This window comes from Lycium ferocissimum, chromosome 8 (assembly GCF_029784015.1).
Source record: "Lycium ferocissimum isolate CSIRO_LF1 chromosome 8, AGI_CSIRO_Lferr_CH_V1, whole genome shotgun sequence".
NCBI lineage: Eukaryota > Viridiplantae > Streptophyta > Magnoliopsida > Solanales > Solanaceae > Lycium > Lycium ferocissimum.
Genome location: NC_081349.1, coordinates 31,312,463 through 31,330,481, shown reverse-complemented (window position 1 = coordinate 31,330,481; position 18,019 = coordinate 31,312,463). Strand labels below are relative to the sequence as shown.

At 33.2% G+C, this 18,019-nt stretch overlaps 1 protein-coding gene across 1 annotated transcript; it reads left to right on the top strand.

Moving 5' to 3' along the window:
• Positions 1-3,521: 3,521 nt before the first annotated feature.
• On the top strand, positions 3,522-8,227 carry LOC132068007 (phenylalanine ammonia-lyase 1). Its single transcript, XM_059461463.1, has 2 exons — positions 3,522-4,119; positions 6,113-8,227. The coding sequence occupies exons 1-2, from the start codon at positions 3,692-3,694 to the stop codon at positions 7,842-7,844; spliced, it is 2,160 nt and encodes a 719-aa protein (XP_059317446.1). The 5' UTR covers positions 3,522-3,691; the 3' UTR covers positions 7,845-8,227.
• The last annotated feature ends 9,792 nt before the right edge of the window (positions 8,228-18,019 follow it).

Sequence of the window (18,019 nt, the reverse complement as noted above, 5' to 3'; positions counted from 1 at the left end):
TGTCAGCATCTGCTGTAGTCTTAAATTTTTAAGTATCAACTTCATTATTTTAAGAAAATATGTGTATACATTTCTTGACCGTTTATATTTCATCTTCTTGATGTTATTCCTCAGTATTTGTGTGAGACGTATGTGTCTAAACTTATACCCAAAGGTATAAGTTTTAAATCTTTTGGGTTTATGACTTCTTTAGCGATTTTTGTGTTGATTTAAATCGTTATTTAACACTCCGAATTTCTCTTCTTTAAATTTTCTCTAAACGTACCTTTACCATTTTCTGAACTTATTATCATTATTTAAATGTCCTATTTTTTTTTTGTTGCAATTATCTCCTACTTCTTCATGTGGACCCAACCTTTTTTTTTTTTGCAATTGTCTCCTAAGTGTTCACGTGGACCCCAGCATATATTATTTTTATTTTTTTATTTCTACTATTGTAGAAGAGTGGGCCTCATATTAAATTTTTTAATTTTATTTTAATTATATTAGAAGAGTGGGTGGACGAGAATCCAACCCACTCTTCTAATATAGTAGAAATAATAACAGAAGGTCAAACATGATTCAGTACATATATAAAATTTAAGTCAATGAACATAAAATTGGAGGGAACATAAGAACATAAAAGTTACACATCTCATAGTTATTTCACTAGTGTTCAGTATAATCACAACCCTATAAGAAAACACGAACTCTATTATAAAATATCATCTACGATCGTACCTGAATTACAACGGAAAATGCTCCAGCTAGCGAACAATATAGAAAAGAGTACCTCCACATTTTCGGAGAGAAAATTATTGTTAATTTCTTATGACAAAAACTTTTTTTATAATTCTACAGGAATATAACATTTCAGGAAAAGTTCTAGCAGTTATGTCTATTAGAAAATTCGAAATTTTGACATACCAAATTACAACAACAAGAAATAAAATCAAGAATTAAAGTTGAATGAACCAAGAACTTGAAACAATTTCTTAGTCCAAAACTATAGCTTCATCGAATATTCTTTTTGTCCCTGCCCACTAATTAAAGTAAGAAATAACCACTCTTCTCATTTAGATGAATATTCAGAATTAAAGAAACTTTGCTTCACTTTAAGGGAAAATTTTCACATATTCCTCAAATGTGAAATGACGTATTGCTTTTGTGTGTGATTCCTTCTCACCAACCATGCAGTTGCACACGACTGAAACTCCCCTATAAATTTCTTTGACTTGAACTATATATATTACGTGACTTAAATTATATACGTAATGATTAAAATAATATTACTCTCTACATTTAAATTTAAGTGTCTTAGTTTAATTAAATACGATATTTACAAAATAAGAAAGATTTTTGAATCTTATGGTATTAAATATGTCATGTAGAGTATCAAAATTAATATGAGTTACCAAATACAGAAATATACATTTTTCTTGAAGCAGACCAAAAAGAAATATAAGACACTAAATTGAAACGGAGGGATTATTATTATTTATCACAGACAGAACCAAAATTTGAATATTATGGGTTTGAGTTCTAAATTCTACCTCAACCCTATGTATTTATGGGTTCAAAAACTATTATTTGTATTTATTTTATAAACTTTTGCACATACATAAGATTTGAGCCAAATCACTGCGTTCAGATAAACCTGTAACTTGTTCTCTACATCTGCTTCTATTATCTATTCACTGACTTAATTTTTGTTTTGCATAATCATTTGATATTTGTAATTCATTAGTTGTCAGGTCGATTAATTCAAATTCTCATAAAAAAGAAAAAGCTATTCCTTACCAAGAATTTTCAACCATTGACTTAATTTGTTATTATTATACCTACAAACTTAAATTCTTGAATAGATAAAAATTAAAAAGATGGTTGGTGGGTTTTTTCTTGGGGGTGTTAGTGAGAAAAAGCCTACGTTGCTGCCATTCATTTTATATACTAGAAAGCGAAAGCCTGTGCTCTGCGCTGGTCCAATCACACTGTCTGAAATTAATAGTTTCAGTTGCAGCATGTTTGATTTTATTAATATGGTGATGCTTTTTTCTTATTTAATAGCCATATTAATGGTCTAACATAAAAATCATGTCATTTATAGATATAAAATCAAGAAATGATAATTAAACATATCACTAAGTTAATAACTAATAAAGTATGGTAGAGGTTTGAACAATAAATCACTTCTTGGATTTATTGGATCTTTTTAAAGTTTTGACACTGTTAGGTGATTCTGCTCTGCCAATTGCATCGGTAGGTGCCTTGAAACAAATTCCTTAGTAACCTTACCATCCCAACTATGTTGCATTCCATGTGTCTTCTTTTTATTTTTGTTGCTTCCACTTCTTTGTTGCCTAGGTGAGAGATCTCCTTAGCCACCTTATCAAAGCATATATCTAGCATAGCATCCTCATCATCTCCATCAGACATGTCATCGTCATCGCCCAAGTCAATATCATAAGCTGTAGGTGATGTTGCTTGCTGCCACATATGCCCAGGAGATGTGGTACTGGTTGTGCAAATTTGCTTAGCTAGAGGTGTAACATCACACCCTTTATGTTGCTGATTGTAGGGGTGGGCATGGTACGGTATATACTGATTACCATACCGAAGTATATAGTTACATATACAATTCATATATATTAGTATTGAAATACTAACAACTATATAATCTAGTATTAGTACAAAATTAATTATTTAGATGTTGAAATTTTGACTAATTAAACTTGATTGAAATGCCCTTTTTGTCTAATTGATTTACGAAGAGGATTGCTTGTGCTTTCTTTTGAATATTTTTACATGTGTAAGGTGTTAGCACGATACTTATTGAGACATTTCTTAAATAAATGAAGTGATAATTCTCAATTATATGAGTATATGTAAGTCGAAATGAAACAAACTATGGTTACCGATTTACCGTAAAATACGAAACCGAACTTCAAATACGAATCATGAATTAATTTGGTATGGTAATGGTATAGTATTTTTAAGTACTGAAAATAGAAATTACCATACTGAAGTTTTTAATACCGTACCATGCTCACCCCTAACTGATTGCTACCAAATGGAGTAGTCACCTGAGTTGCAATTTTTCTACTGCTCTTAGGCAGAAAAATTGATGCATTATGGTTGAGATTACTGCCCGAAATTGGTGAGCTATTCTCCTGTAAGCTTTATCTTTCACTACCATTAAATTTCTATAGCAGCTCCAGTAATTTTTTTTTTCAAGCCAACCATATTGCTTAAATTTTACCGAAATGACCAAATTGCCCTCCAAAGTCTAAGCAGGCAGGTTGACCTGCTGTGTGCTTAGTCCCACTTATAAGATAGTAGAATATGTACAACCACCTTCATGTTCTCCACGTGTCTTCAATCAGAACCGTCGTTCCCATGTGCAATCCAACGGCCGGTATTGATCTTCAACTAACACATCGGCCTGCCAAGTCCAACACTCAATGACAATGTATAATTTCCCATTCTATTTAAACACCTAACATTTGGCTCAACAAACTCAGGAAATTCAGCTTAATTTATTACTCATAAGCTTTGCAATTTCCTAACTCCAACGACCCAAGAAAAAAAAAAAAAAAAAAAAAAAAAAAAGGATAGAGCGAACGTTGATATATACATTGCACCTATAGCTCAAATATCCATCAAACATCACATATTTTTGGTTTTCCTAACCAATTGTGTACTTGATAAAAAAATGGAGTACTATGCCAATGGAAGTAGTAATGATCATACTAGTCATGATGAACAAGATTTTTGCATTAAGGGCCATCAACAACAACAACAACAAGAAGATCCGTTGAATTGGAACATGTCAGCAGACGCTCTCAAAGGTAGCCACCTTGATGAAGTCAAAAAAATGGTGGAGGAGTTTAGGAAGCCAGTGGTACGACTAGGGGGCGAGACGCTAACGGTGGCTCAGGTGGCCGCCATAGCTGCACGGTCAAGCGAGGACGTGACCGTGCGGCTATCAGAGGCGGCCCGGGCCGGAGTCAAGGCTAGTAGTGATTGGGTGATGGAAGGGATGAGAAATGGGACTGATAGCTATGGTGTTACTACTGGTTTTGGTGCAACATCACATAGAAGGACCAACAAAGGTGCTGCCCTACAGAAAGAGCTAATAAGGTAAGTACAAATTACTACAACGTAACATTATTATACATAGTCTAAATGGTCTCTCATTAAGTTTTACTTTTACCTTTTTGATTACTGTCTGGAAGAGTGAATAGAACCAAATATTATGGGGTTTTATAATTTTTTGGAATTTAAGTTATATACATAGTCTAACATAGGTCGTTTATCATGTTTATTAGATTATATAGATAGATTAACAATTATTCCATTATAATAGAAATTTAAACTTGATTGTATAAATAGTTTTTACGTCCTCTATGAATATCAAACATAAATTCATATTTTTTTTTTCTTTGTGTGGTGCAGATAAATTTAAAACTGATTATGTAAATAATTTTTACGTCATCAGGAGGTAGGTAGCTACGTATAAACAATGTCCACTTTTTCTTCTAACAAAGTTTGGTGGTCTCAACACCTAATAATTAGGAAGGCTAGCCTTCATTTCCATAAATAACTAAACAAATTAAATGTGAGAAAAAGGATGGGGGGTAAAAGTCAAGAAAAAGAAACCAGATTATTATTTTTTCATGATAATAATTTTACTCGGGTAAATTGAATTGTCGAATTTATTAATAGAAATTTATCTTCGTTAAAAATAATTGTGCTATTGCTTTCGTCGAAGGATTTTTTAGTTTTCCTTATTTAATGCAACAAACAGATAATTATGAAAAACAGGAATAAAAGTGGGTGATTTATTTATTTTTATAAAATAGTGGAGTTGTAACATAAAAAATAAAATGAAGTCCATATTACTAATATGTTAGGTGTGTCTTCATAGATTTTGAAAAGTAGTTGTAGACACGTATAATGCAAATAAAAAGAAACATTTTCTTATTCCTTTTAATTTATTACTAATATTTAATTTACTCAATTTATTTTTACCCCAAAAATAAAATTCTTAATTAATCTAATAAAGTTTGGAGGGTGTGAACATGCCACGTGAATTGAGCAAGTGCACTTGACAACATGAAAGTCTTTATACATTATGAAGTAGTTCAATAGCTGCTTTTTTCGTTTGCTTTTCGTTTGCATAATAAATGATAGCTGCATATTTAGGTCTAATTTTTTGCCTAAAAAAGGAGGCCTTTAATAGATGGAACATCTATACCTATTTCATCCATAAATTTGTTAGGTTAAAGTAGTCCATGCTAATAATTCATAATCCAATCTTTCGCTGGAAATTGTTGGAAATTTATATTATATACATAAGGTGAAATTATTTTTTATGTATATATAGTAGATGTTGAATCTCTTTAGCTTTTTTGTAATTCTTTTAGTGAAAATTTTGATACTGCCGTTGATCGTACCCCTTTGAAGGTTTAAAATGTTCTAAGACGGGCACTTTTACTAAAATTTAAGGGAAAACATTTATTCGTAGTGTTTCAATACATTCATGCTCACCGAGGACATGACCTTAGATAGGAGGTTGTGGAGGACTCAGATTAGGATAGAAGGCTAGGTGGCTTACCCTTTCACCATAGTAGTTGCAGTTTTGCTCATTTGTTTATTGCCTTTTGGTTTATGCATTTGATTGCTGCTTATATTTGTTGGGCCGTTATACTTGGATTATTTTATTTATCTATAATAGTTAATGCTCCTTTCATTCCGGACTGTTCTACCATGGCTTTCTCGCTTTTGGTATTCGTGTTATCATATTGTTTTCGGTATGCTTGGCCCTATCTGACCTTTTGTCTTGTTTTCCTCTTGTCTTCCTCTCTCTTCCTCTCTTGAGCCGAGGGTCTTTCGGAAATGTACCGCCCTGCCTTTCAAGGTGGGGTGGGGGTTAGACACTCTACCCTGTTCTCTCTCTCCACATGGTGGGATTATACTGGGCTTGTTGTTGTTGTTGTTGTTGTTTCAATACATTCATCCGATAATTTTTTCCTATATTTGATTGGATAGGACAAATTCAAGGTTTGGTTAGAATTTGTAGAATTTTTGTACGTCAACTTAAGCTTGATGATTTTGCTAAACGGAATTTCAGGTTCTTGAATGCTGGAATCTTTGGCAATGGGACAGAGTCTTGCCACACGCTGCCACACTCCACCACGAGGGCGGCAATGGTAGTGAGGATCAACACCCTACTTCAAGGCTACTCTGGCATAAGATTTGAGATTTTGGAAGCTATAACAAAATTGCTCAACAACAACATTACCCCGTGTTTGCCCCTCCGTGGCACGATCACAGCGTCTGGTGACTTGGTACCACTGTCCTACATTGCGGGGCTTTTAACGGGCCGGGCCAACTCCAAGGCCACCGGGCCTAACGGAGAGTTGTTGGACGCTGTCAAGGCGTTCCAACGGGCCGGTATTGACACGGGCTTCTTTGAGTTGCAGCCCAAAGAAGGGTTAGCTTTAGTGAATGGCACTGCTGTTGGCTCTGGCTTGGCCTCAATGGTTCTTTTTGATGCCAACGTTCTTGCTATACTTTCTGAAGTTTTATCAGCAATTTTTGCTGAAGTTATGCAAGGAAAGCCCGAATTCACGGACCATTTGACACACAAATTGAAACATCATCCAGGCCAAATTGAAGCTGCAGCTATAATGGAACACATTTTAGATGGAAGTTCCTATGTGAAAGAAGCCAAGAAAATCCATGAAATGGACCCTTTACAAAAGCCTAAACAAGACCGTTACGCGCTTAGGACATCTCCACAATGGTTAGGCCCACAAATCGAGGTGATTCGATCGTCAACTAAGATGATTGAGAGAGAGATTAACTCTGTTAATGACAACCCTTTGATTGATGTATCAAGAAACAAGGCATTGCATGGTGGGAATTTCCAAGGGACACCAATAGGTGTGTCAATGGACAACACAAGGCTAGCACTTGCCTCAATTGGTAAACTCATGTTTGCACAATTCTCAGAACTTGTCAATGACTATTACAACAACGGGTTGCCTTCGAATCTCACCGGGGGACGGAATCCTAGCTTGGATTATGGATTCAAAGGTGCTGAAATCGCAATGGCCTCATACTGTTCCGAGCTCCAATTTCTTGCAAATCCAGTGACTAACCATGTACAAAGTGCTGAACAACACAACCAAGATGTCAACTCATTAGGCCTAATCTCGTCAAGAAAGACAGCAGAGGCAGTTGACATATTAAAACTCATGTCAACCACTTATTTGGTAGCGCTTTGCCAAGCCATTGACTTGAGGCATTTGGAAGAAAATCTCAAGGCCACAGTGAAAAGTGCAGTGAGTTTAGCAGCCAAGAAAGTGTTGTTCACTGGCCAAAATGGTGAACTTCACCAATCAAGATTCTGTGAGAAAGATTTGCTCACAATTGCTGATAGAGAATATGTTTATGCATATGCTGATGATTGCTGCAGTGCTAATTACCCTTTAATGCAAAAGTTAAGACAAGTCTTGGTGGATCATGCATTGAAGAATTCTAACACTGAAATCTTCCAAAAGATTAGTGCATTTGAGGAAGAATTGAGAGTTGTTTTGCCTAAGGAGATTGAGAGTGTTAGATGTGATTTGGAGAATGGAAAGGCACCTATTGGTAATAGGATTAAAGAATGCAGGTCATACCCATTGTACAAGTTTGTGAGGGAAGAATTAGGGGCTAACTTTTTGACAGGTGAGAAAGTTCAGTCTCCTGGTGAAGAATTTGACAAAGTGTTCACAGCTATGAATGAAGGGAAGTTGATAGATCCATTGCTTAATTGCTTGAAGGAATGGAATGGTGCTCCTCTTCTACTTCGCTAAGAGAAAAAAGTTATGTTGCTCGAGCTCTGACTCTTAAGAAATGCCACTGAGTGCGTGTCGGATCCTCTAAAATGATGCATTTTTGGAGGATCCAATACTAATGCGAGCAACATAGGAAAAAAGTGGGGAAAGGCGATAAAAAGGATATTGTCTTCACAGAGTTGGTACATTACTTGTTAAGTTATTTTTCTGGTTTTGTGGAACTTTTTTTTAATGGTTTGTATGAATATTTAATTTGTGAATCTTTAAACTTATTGATAATATTTTGTATCTTGTTCTTAAGCAACTGTATTTTAAATTTTTGTGGCTTCCTTCAAGAAGAAAATGTTGTATAGAGATTAAGAAAATCGACTTCAACAAGTTAAATATCTTTCATTGTCCCCGCACTTTTTGGTTTAGGTAGCTAATTGTTTTGTTTTGTCCCTTTTGCTCTTTAGTTTGTGGTCATTAGTTTGATTATGCTGGCCCTATTGCCTCATGATTGTTGATAAGACAGATAAATATAGTAATATTTGGCGACTAAGTCTTTGTTAGCCAACAAATCCCCTTCTTGATTTGTCATTGAGTTGGGAGGAGGTTTGGTAGGTGAGGAGAGAGAGTGAAAAATGATCTAAATTTTTGGCACAACTTAATCATGAACTTTTTGACAAAAAGTAGGTAAACATAACATGAAAGAAACTTAAAAAACAAAATGTCCTAATCCATAGTACTCATTTATCTTGAACTTTGAATAAGAGAAATGGTCAAATTTTGAGAGTAACAAAGTCACCTTCTTCTTTTTTTGTATCACAGAAGTGCTACTCAAAATGTCATTTTTTTTCCTTTTGTATTAGAAAAGTCATAAGTATATGTTTTGCCAATTCAGTCAAAAGGTCGCTCAAACTATGTAGGCGTTTGGACATGCGGTTTGAAACCATGAGATGAAACCAACGTTTGGACATGTATTTCATCTCATGGTTTCAAACCATGGTTTCAAAAATTTTAAATATAAAATTTGACCCATAAGTTTATATTTTATAAAAAGAGACCTATAAGTTGATAGATATTTTTAACAATTACTCCCACTAACCATTTACCAACCTCATTAACTTCCACCAACCTTTATTCATGTCTACCAACCTCATTACTATTCATGTTAAATTTTCGTTTTTATTGAACTAAAGTTTGATCAATTGATGTTGAGTTTTTTAGAAAGGCCTTTCAGTAGCGTATTAATTTTGTTATGAACTATGACTTGCTCATTTAGTAAGATTGTATAAGAATTGAGAATGTTTTGATAGTTTTCACAACTTGTGCGGTTTTTATGTCTATAAGAGAAGATACAACTTAAGATATCCAAATTGCATGTCCAAACATAGTTTTGGTTTCAAAACATGTCCAAACGGCTCCTATGTATCTAGTCACTTTTTAATGACGTGACACCTGATTTTTACGAGAAAAAAAAAAAGAAAAAGAAAACACTGAACCCCGCCCATTTTAATCAAAAAACCCCCACTCCAACCCAATATCTGACGTGTAAAATCTCTTTATATGCTAAACAAATGCTCGAATAATATTTCAAAAAGAATTTTTCAAGAATGTTCAAAAAGAGATAATCAAAATGACTTTTTTTAAAAAAATTACTATGTGACATCAGTGATTTGCTGGGTGATTTCAGAATCAGTACCAAAATAGCAACTACGTAAGCGGAGGATATTGTGATACACGTATAGCACAAAGGGTCTCAAGATTGATGACAATTACAATTAACTACCTAAGCTTTGGTGGCGTGCGCACTCAATGAGCCGTAAAATCGCAAGTATTTTTTTTGAAATTGATGCGTATAATTAAAGGATGTGACATATTTTATGTGTTTAACTTAACTACCTAAGATTGATGCGCACATATTTTATGTGATTAACTTAACTACCTAGTAGATGAATGAAAACACACGCAAAAAAAAATCTAAAAATTTAAACCAAAAGTGCTTAATTGGAACATTTTATTAGAAGTTAAGGTGTTCAATTGAAATAACGCTTAGATCTAAATGGAATATCCTGACAAATTTACCGGGTTACTTATGTATTAAGCCTAATAAAATGAAATACATGGAGTAATTATATGGTTTAATACATTCGTTACTCTTTCAACTTGCACAAAATTCCTTTTACACATTTTTCTTTATAAATATTCTTTTACACACTTCAATTTGTAAATTCGTGTCTAAAAACACCTCGAATAGCGTAAGACTACTTTTTTTGTATTTTTATGTAAATCATGTATAGCATGTAGTAACACTCACGATACGATATGTCGTAAGGTTTTTAAAAAAAGGAAAATGTTTAAAAGTCAATTACTATCCCTTGTCAAACAAAAATCAAAATTTTATTCCTCTTCCTTCATTTCTTTCCCAACAAAAGTGGTGAAATCAAGATGAGAGTAAATTTACAAGGAATTTAAAAATAACATTATCTAAAGGAATTTCTTTTTTTGAAATATTGTCTACATGCCACCAAATATTGGTTGTTTAGGATATGTGGGAAGGAAGTAGATAAGGAGATAATAATGGATTACCTTACCTACATGCTATAAATCGATCGACACACAATTCTATTCTAGTCTCAAAACTTACTAATTTTTCAAAGATTAAGAAACTAACTAATTGCAATGGCAAAAATTAAGAATTATTTTTTCACCACTTTGTTTCTAATTTGCATGCTAGTTGTGTTGATACAAAATGCAAATGTAGCAATAGCAGCAGAACTCTCAGATAAGGCCAAAGAATGCATGCCAACATGCCTCGCAGTTCCAGGTTCTACTGTTGCAACTTGTGAGAAAGCTTGTGAAGATTTTGCAGATCGAACTTATAATAAGCGTTAATTGATAACTTTTTTTCGTAGTTTTAACAAGAGTATGGAGAAAGGCGTCTTTCTTTTTAAAATATATATATATATATATATATACACACTTTAATAGATAGATGAAGTATATGCAAAAGTCCTGATATTTTTGTATGTGGAAATTGTGAGTTCATGTAGGAAAATATGAATAGAAGTATGGAATGTAACCCCTAGCTAGACCAATTAAATCAGTGTACCTTGTAAATATAATGTGCTGATATGCTCTTATGAAATTATAATTTTCTGGTGAAATTATAATTTTCTGATATTCTTCTCACTCTATAGATTACAATAGTCACAAGAATGATCTATTGAATTTTGTTAATTGCATCTACATTACCATAGATCTGCAAGAATTCTTTCAGTCTCAACATGTCAAAAATTTCATCTCATATCTAAAAAATTCTATAAATAATTCTACATTACCATAAGAACATTATTTGCAAGAAGACTATCTGAGGCAACAACCGCTAAGTGATGTCTTTTATCTACCTAAGCCTTGATTATTCGGTACTTATACTTACGAGGGGTAACACATACCTAGTGAAAGAGCTATGGTATGTACAAACTGGCTAGAATTTCACCATTATAATAAAAAATTAAAAAAAAACTTAGAAATTATCCCATTGACGGGTTTTCGCAATAGCTTATCTAAAGAATGGCCCTGGAAATAAAGTTAACATCCAAATATTGATAGTTTCAAGTGACAGGGGCTGAATTAGGATTTAAACTTGATGGTTCCACTAGTAAAATTATTAGCACTGAGCTCATTGTACTTATAGCATTCTGGGTTCGGATCTAATATCGTTGGAATTTCAGTAGATTTTCACATATATAAACCTAGGTCCTGCATCGAAAATACAGGGTTTAGATGAACTCGTTGCCAATGTGCTGCATCCACCCTGCGCAGTGGGCTTATATCAGCTATAAGACATAACGATCCGTGTAACGGCTGTCTTTCGACTATCACAAGCAGCAACCAGAGAGGATATTGACACGAGGAATTCTACTTTCTACAGCTCTAGTTTTAACCATAAGAAAAGATCCAGCAGATATAGTTCAAACCGAGTGGCAACCTCCACTAAGTACTTCTTTTGTTCCTTGATAAAGTAACTGTATTATTCGATATCGTGTTGTAATTTACAGAAGTTTGAGGGATCAATCCTGTTACAAATGAAGAGGGCTTATAAACTTGAAGATTCATCTATATCATTTACATAGTGAAGTCTACTGTCTACACCAAAAAGCTAAAGAAGTTGAATAAAATGTCTTGAAGTATATTAGTGGATGATACTTTACCTTCAAAACATCAAAGTTCCTAAGTCCAGATGATGCCGGAGTTGTATACCATGGCATTTTGCATCTGTTTAGGCGTCTTCCTCGTAAACTAACTCAGAAAGGCTTCTGTTAAAGAGATCAAATTGTTCCTGTTGAACTCTCCTGAAAACAAGTGAAATGGCATTCTTTCGTGTGGCTGCACACATTTGCTGCTTGAAAAAACAAAAGCACAATGAGCAATATTGATTACAACACTGGTAGAAATACGCCAAATAGACGTATGACAACATCCAATGCACCAACTCAAGTAGCAGATATGGAAATTTGAAACAAATGAAACTGCATAAAGCAATTAAAATAGGAACAAAAAGTATTAAGTCATCGGATTTTATCCATTTGATCTTCCTGTTCTTAAATGTCGGACTATAACATGATTAACTACGGATGAAGAGTTGCAGAAGTTCCCAAGTCAGCCAGTCAAGAGCAATCAGCTTATTCCAAGTCACTTATACAGTCTAGTTTATATAAAAAGATGACATTTTTGTTTCTTTTTGTTGCCAACACCAAGTGTAAGCTGCAACGGAGGAAAAAAGATTATATTAAGGGTTGATTGGTTTCGAGTAATACAAGTTAAAAGAATTAATCTTAAATGATACAGTAGCAAATTTTAAGTAAAAGATTCTTGTGCAACTCATTGCTTCATTCCTTTTCTTTTCTTTCCATCAATTAACAAATATGTTTGAACTTATAGTAACCAAGCATAGATGTTTAGTACTCAAAAGGTATAACACTCATTGTAAAGATAAAAAAATTACAGCTAATAGTCTACGTTGCTCGAACTCTTTAAAAATGTTGACGGGTGCGTGTGCATTTTTGGAGGATCTGACACGAGTACGACAACATTTTTGGATAGTCCGAGCAACAGAACTATAATAATTTAACAATAGGAATTTTTACATGGTGTAGCTAACATGTAAGAGGTATTTAAGTATAATAACTTACACTTTAATTTTATTTACAAACCGTAACTAGAAAATATTTGTAATTACAATTCGTAGCTATGTTTTACCTGGTTCGCGTGTATTCTGATGTATTCATATACACAGTCCAAAATTTGACTGTATGTATTTGGCTGACTATATTTTTAGGCAAACTAGATGTATTTGACCGTACGTGTTGTTTGACTGATCTATATACATATGTATTTGGCAAACTATATTTTGGCAAAGTAGAGTATTTGACTGTCTGTGTTGTTCGACTGATCTATATACATATGTATTTGGCTGATTGTATTTTTGAAACTGTGTATTTGATACGCTCGAATACATGCGAAACAAGTAAAAATAACTACAAATTGTAATTACAAAAACAATAGCTACAGTTGGTTAGAAGCTTAAAAACTATATATGTTTATGTAAGTTACCTATAAAGTAAGCAAAATCATTTCACAGCATAATCATATCACTCATTTAGCACCTCCTGTTTGTTCTAATATTTTCATACCCATCTCACCATCCATCACAAGTTTGTTTACACTTTGCACTAGAATTCATAATTTGGAGCTGGAGTTAACGAGGAACCATTGACCTGTTGAGCAATAACCTTTCCACATGTGACTTTCAGATCACTAGAGTTAATCCATTCCAAAAGAAATGATGAGTACAAGGGTGGAAGTCTCCAACTCCCTTCAAAGACATCATTTACTCAATTTTTTTTTTACATAAAAGTTACAATTGGAAATCTGACATAAAATGATAAGTACAAGGGTGAAAGCCTCCAACTTTCTTTGACATCATTTAATCAATTTTTTAACATAAAAGAGTACAAGGGTGGAAGTATCCTACTTTCTTTGACATCATTTACGCAATTTTTTTGATACAAAAGTTACAATTGGAAATTGCATAAAATAATTTGTAGCAAAAAGTATTTTAAAAAATAATGTAGACTCCCCAACCCCAAGAAGGTGAAATAGTTAATCTTTCATATAATGAGAGGAAGTTATGAAAAATCTGTTACCTTTAGGATATTTTAATGAAAGTGTATAATTTTCAACCAATAAGGAGAAGAAGAAACAAGCGGTTAGTCTTTATTGAGTTATCATGTGACATTTGTATTGTACCAAAAAAAAGAAAAATGTGACTTTCGTCTCTATCAGCTCAAAACCCCAATCCAAGAAAGTGACACCACTAATAGGAAAAAACTTACCAACAGAGTAAAACCATATCAAAAGAAGACCAAAGTCAAGGGTGTGTTTGGTAAAACATTTTCTGAAAATATTTTTCAATTTTCGCTTGTTTGGTTGGTCTAAATTTTTGGATTTTTTTTTTTTTAGGAAAATCAGGCCTCGTAAGTTGTGTTCCACATTAATTGTCTCCCCTCACCCTCAGAGGCGTATCTAGCCTACAAGATTGGGGTTCAATTGAACCCCAAACTTTTGACACGGAGCCTAAATTTATGTATAAAAAATTCTTAAAATTGCAATAAATAGTAGATATGAACTCCTAACTTTAAAAATATAATGGGTTCAATGCTAAAAATCTTAAGATTGAACCCATAAAATTTAAATCCTAGATTCGCTTCTGCTCACCCTCCAACACACCCCACCCCTCACCTCCACCCCCACTCCCACACTCCTATCCTTCACCCATAATGTTTGCTTAGATTATATAAAATACTTTTGAGATAATATTTTCTGCTTATTCACCAAACATCAGAAAATAAGTAAGAAATTCACTTATTTTTTAGGAAAATATTTTCTAAGCTAGTGTTTCCTTATAAATTTTGGATCAGATTTTGAAAATTTATCTTCAAAAATCTGTTTGGCCATAGATTTTGGATCAGATTTTGAAAATCTACCTTCAAAAAGATAAGTTTTGGGTTTTTCGAACTTCCACTCACAAAACTTCAAATTTTTTTCAAGTAAAAATGCATGTTCAAACACAACTTCAATGCCAAAAATCATAAATTCAAAAACTCAAATTTTTAAGTTTTCAAGTTTCAACTTCAAAATCTATGACCAAACGGGAGCTAAGAAAAAAAAAACATTTTCCTTTGTACCAAACACACCCTCAATTATGCGGGAAAAAAAAAAGGAAGAGCAAACTTTATCATTACAACAATGCTCAAACAGCTCACGTCTTCCCCAACCGCCTTTCATATGTCCAATTCTAACGACAAATTACATCTCAAATTTCAAATTGAAAACATAAAATAGAACCTTATTGCTTAACTTAATTAGTTTTTCCTTTAATGTGTAAATCCAAGAAAAAACTAACCATTGAAGTTATGGAACCAAACCAACTTTGAGATAAAAGTTTCACATTTTTTTATTGGTTTTTTCATACACTTCCCCGGAGGAGCTCCCATTTTCTCCCTTGGTGACTCGAACACATAACCTTCAAGTTGAAAGTGAAAGGTACTTGCCGTCTGAGCAATCTCTTATCCCCTCTTGTCCATGGAAAGTTACATTTGGACACTAAATAAAAATCACAATTTTTTACAGCAAAAAAAAAAAAGTATTCACTCTCTCTCAATTTATTTGATACATTTTTCTTTTTAGCCTATCCCAAAAAGAATGATACGTTTTTTTATTTGATAACAATATAACTTTAAACTTTATCTTTTACGTTTAACGAGATGATCTATAACCACACAAACATCTTTGACTTATTTCAGATCACAAGATTCAAAAATCTTTTTTTATTTTTCGAACTCCGTGTTCAATCAAATTATATAACTTAAATTTTAAACTATATCATATAAATTGATATGGAGGGAGTAATTTCTACCCAACCCCAAGTAGGTAAATAGTTAGTATTTCATATCTATCTACTTCTACTATTGTTACATAAGTGGGGATAAGCACACAGGTCAGGGTCAACATGCCTGCCTGGCATGAGGGCAGTCATGGCATTTTAGGAATACTGTTACATAAGTGGGGATAAGCACACAGGTCATCAACATGCCTGCCTGGCATGAGGGCAGTCATGGCATTTCAGGAAAATCATGCATTATACTGTTGCACATCACGAAATGAAAGTTTGGACTATTAGCTTGAATTGACTATAAACCCATTGTACAAGAATCTTGGGTCCCCTTCTACGACTAACATTTGCCCTTGCTTCTGAATTTATTTCATTATTTGTCCATGTACTTTTCAGTAATTATCGCCAACTTTGAGTGCTTTTAAATGTATGATAAAAGGATCGTTTGCCTAAGGACACGTGGTCTGCCCACATAATACTTTATAACTATTGTTGTTTGAGGCAATTTTACTAATGGACACGTCAAATCTGTGGGACCCACACTGGAATTTCAAATAGCAAAAATTGGAGAAAAACAGTACAACTTGTTGTGTCCATATGTATGAAACCTACTATTTTAGCGTCAAAACAATCCAATTTACGATAATTATTAGTTTCCTAAAGTACAATAAACGTCATCTTCTGCCTCTTCGATTACTTAATGAATCACTAAGAACTCAAAGATTAGTTCATTGCATTAAAATTTTGTTATTTCGGTGTAACTTTTTAAGTGAATTTTGAATTATTTATTATACTGCTTTTGTAATTCCAATTTTCTTACTCAGATATTATTATTTTCAATTTATAGTTGTCGGCAATATCGTTCAACTCCCTAAATAGTACTTACGTCTAGCAAATTGGAAACACGGAAGAATTTTTTATGTTTTTTGAGTGTCAAAACATTCTTTTTATGTTGTTGCATAAAATGGGTTAATCAATATTATATTGGGTTTATTGTCACTTGTTTGAATCAACCATGCACCATTAAAACTCCATTTGTGTTTGAAAAGTTACTAAAGTGCAAATTTCATGTAAAAATTTATCAGTCTAAGGAAAAAAAAAATTGAACCACTAATACATATCATTTTTTATTTTTGGTCTTATATATTTTGTTATCACACAGTCGAGATATCTTGTGATTAAATGTGTACAAATCATGTAATTGATGACAAAATTCGATTACCATCCATGAATTAAAAGCTAAGTTAATGATACAAAGTTTCAGTTACACACTGCTAACACTTAGGGCCAGTTTGGCCATAAGAATTATTCACTTTTTTTCAGAATTTTTTTCACTTTTTTCTGAAATTAGCGTTTGGCCATGAAAATTCTAAATACAACTTGAAGTTGTATTCCGAAATTTGAAAAACAAGAAGTTTTTCACAACCAAAATAACTACATTTCAACAAAAAATACAATTTCAAAAATTATAGCCAAACACAACTCCAACTCCAACTCCAACTTCAACTCCGAAATTCCAAAAAAATTGAAAAAGTTTTTGGTTTCTATGGCTAAACGCCTACTTATAGTGACCCAATTTGAACATAAAATTTTCTATTAGTAAAATAGGAAAAAATAAATAGTTTATTATTTGGAAAAACTTTTGACATTAATAAATAAGACTCATACATTTAATTTGCAAAACTACTTAAGCAATTAATAATTAGTTGGGAAAACAATGCAAAATACCACTAAAATGCAAAATATTTATCTGTCAATGTCTCTTCCTAAATTAATTTCGCGTTGGCCGAAAAAATTTATCCAAATACCCCGTCGCCCAAAACCCGTACCCCGACGCCCAAAATCCTTCCTTCATAATATCATATTAATATATTTATTATACCATGATAGTATCATAAAGGACTAAGAAAACGTCTCATTAGGGAATCAACATTCTTTCCCCTTAATAATACCTAAGAAAACATTCTTATTATATTGGGCCCGTGCTAAGTTATGAAAAAAACTGTTGCCTTCAAGATATTTTTCATGAAAGGTTACACATTTCAAGTTTTCAACCAATAAAGAAAGGAAGAGAAACAAATAGGCCAGTTTGTTTTCTTGCCAACTTCTGTCTCTCTCAGCTCAAAGACCCAATCCAAGAAATTGACACCACTAATAAAAAAACTTTAGACCAAAGACTTAAATTTGCACCACAACAAAAAAGAAGCAAACTTTACCAGTTACACGTATGATCAAACAGCTCACATCTTCCCCC

Excerpts from the sequence above, each read along its gene's own strand:
- LOC132068007 (XM_059461463.1), top strand. The coding sequence starts at position 3,692 with ATGGAGTACTATGCCAATGGAAGTAGTAATGATCATACTAGTCATGAT. Across the intron at positions 4,120-6,112 it reads CTACAGAAAGAGCTAATAAG|GTTCTTGAATGCTGGAATCT; the intron begins GTAAGTACAAAT and ends ACGGAATTTCAG.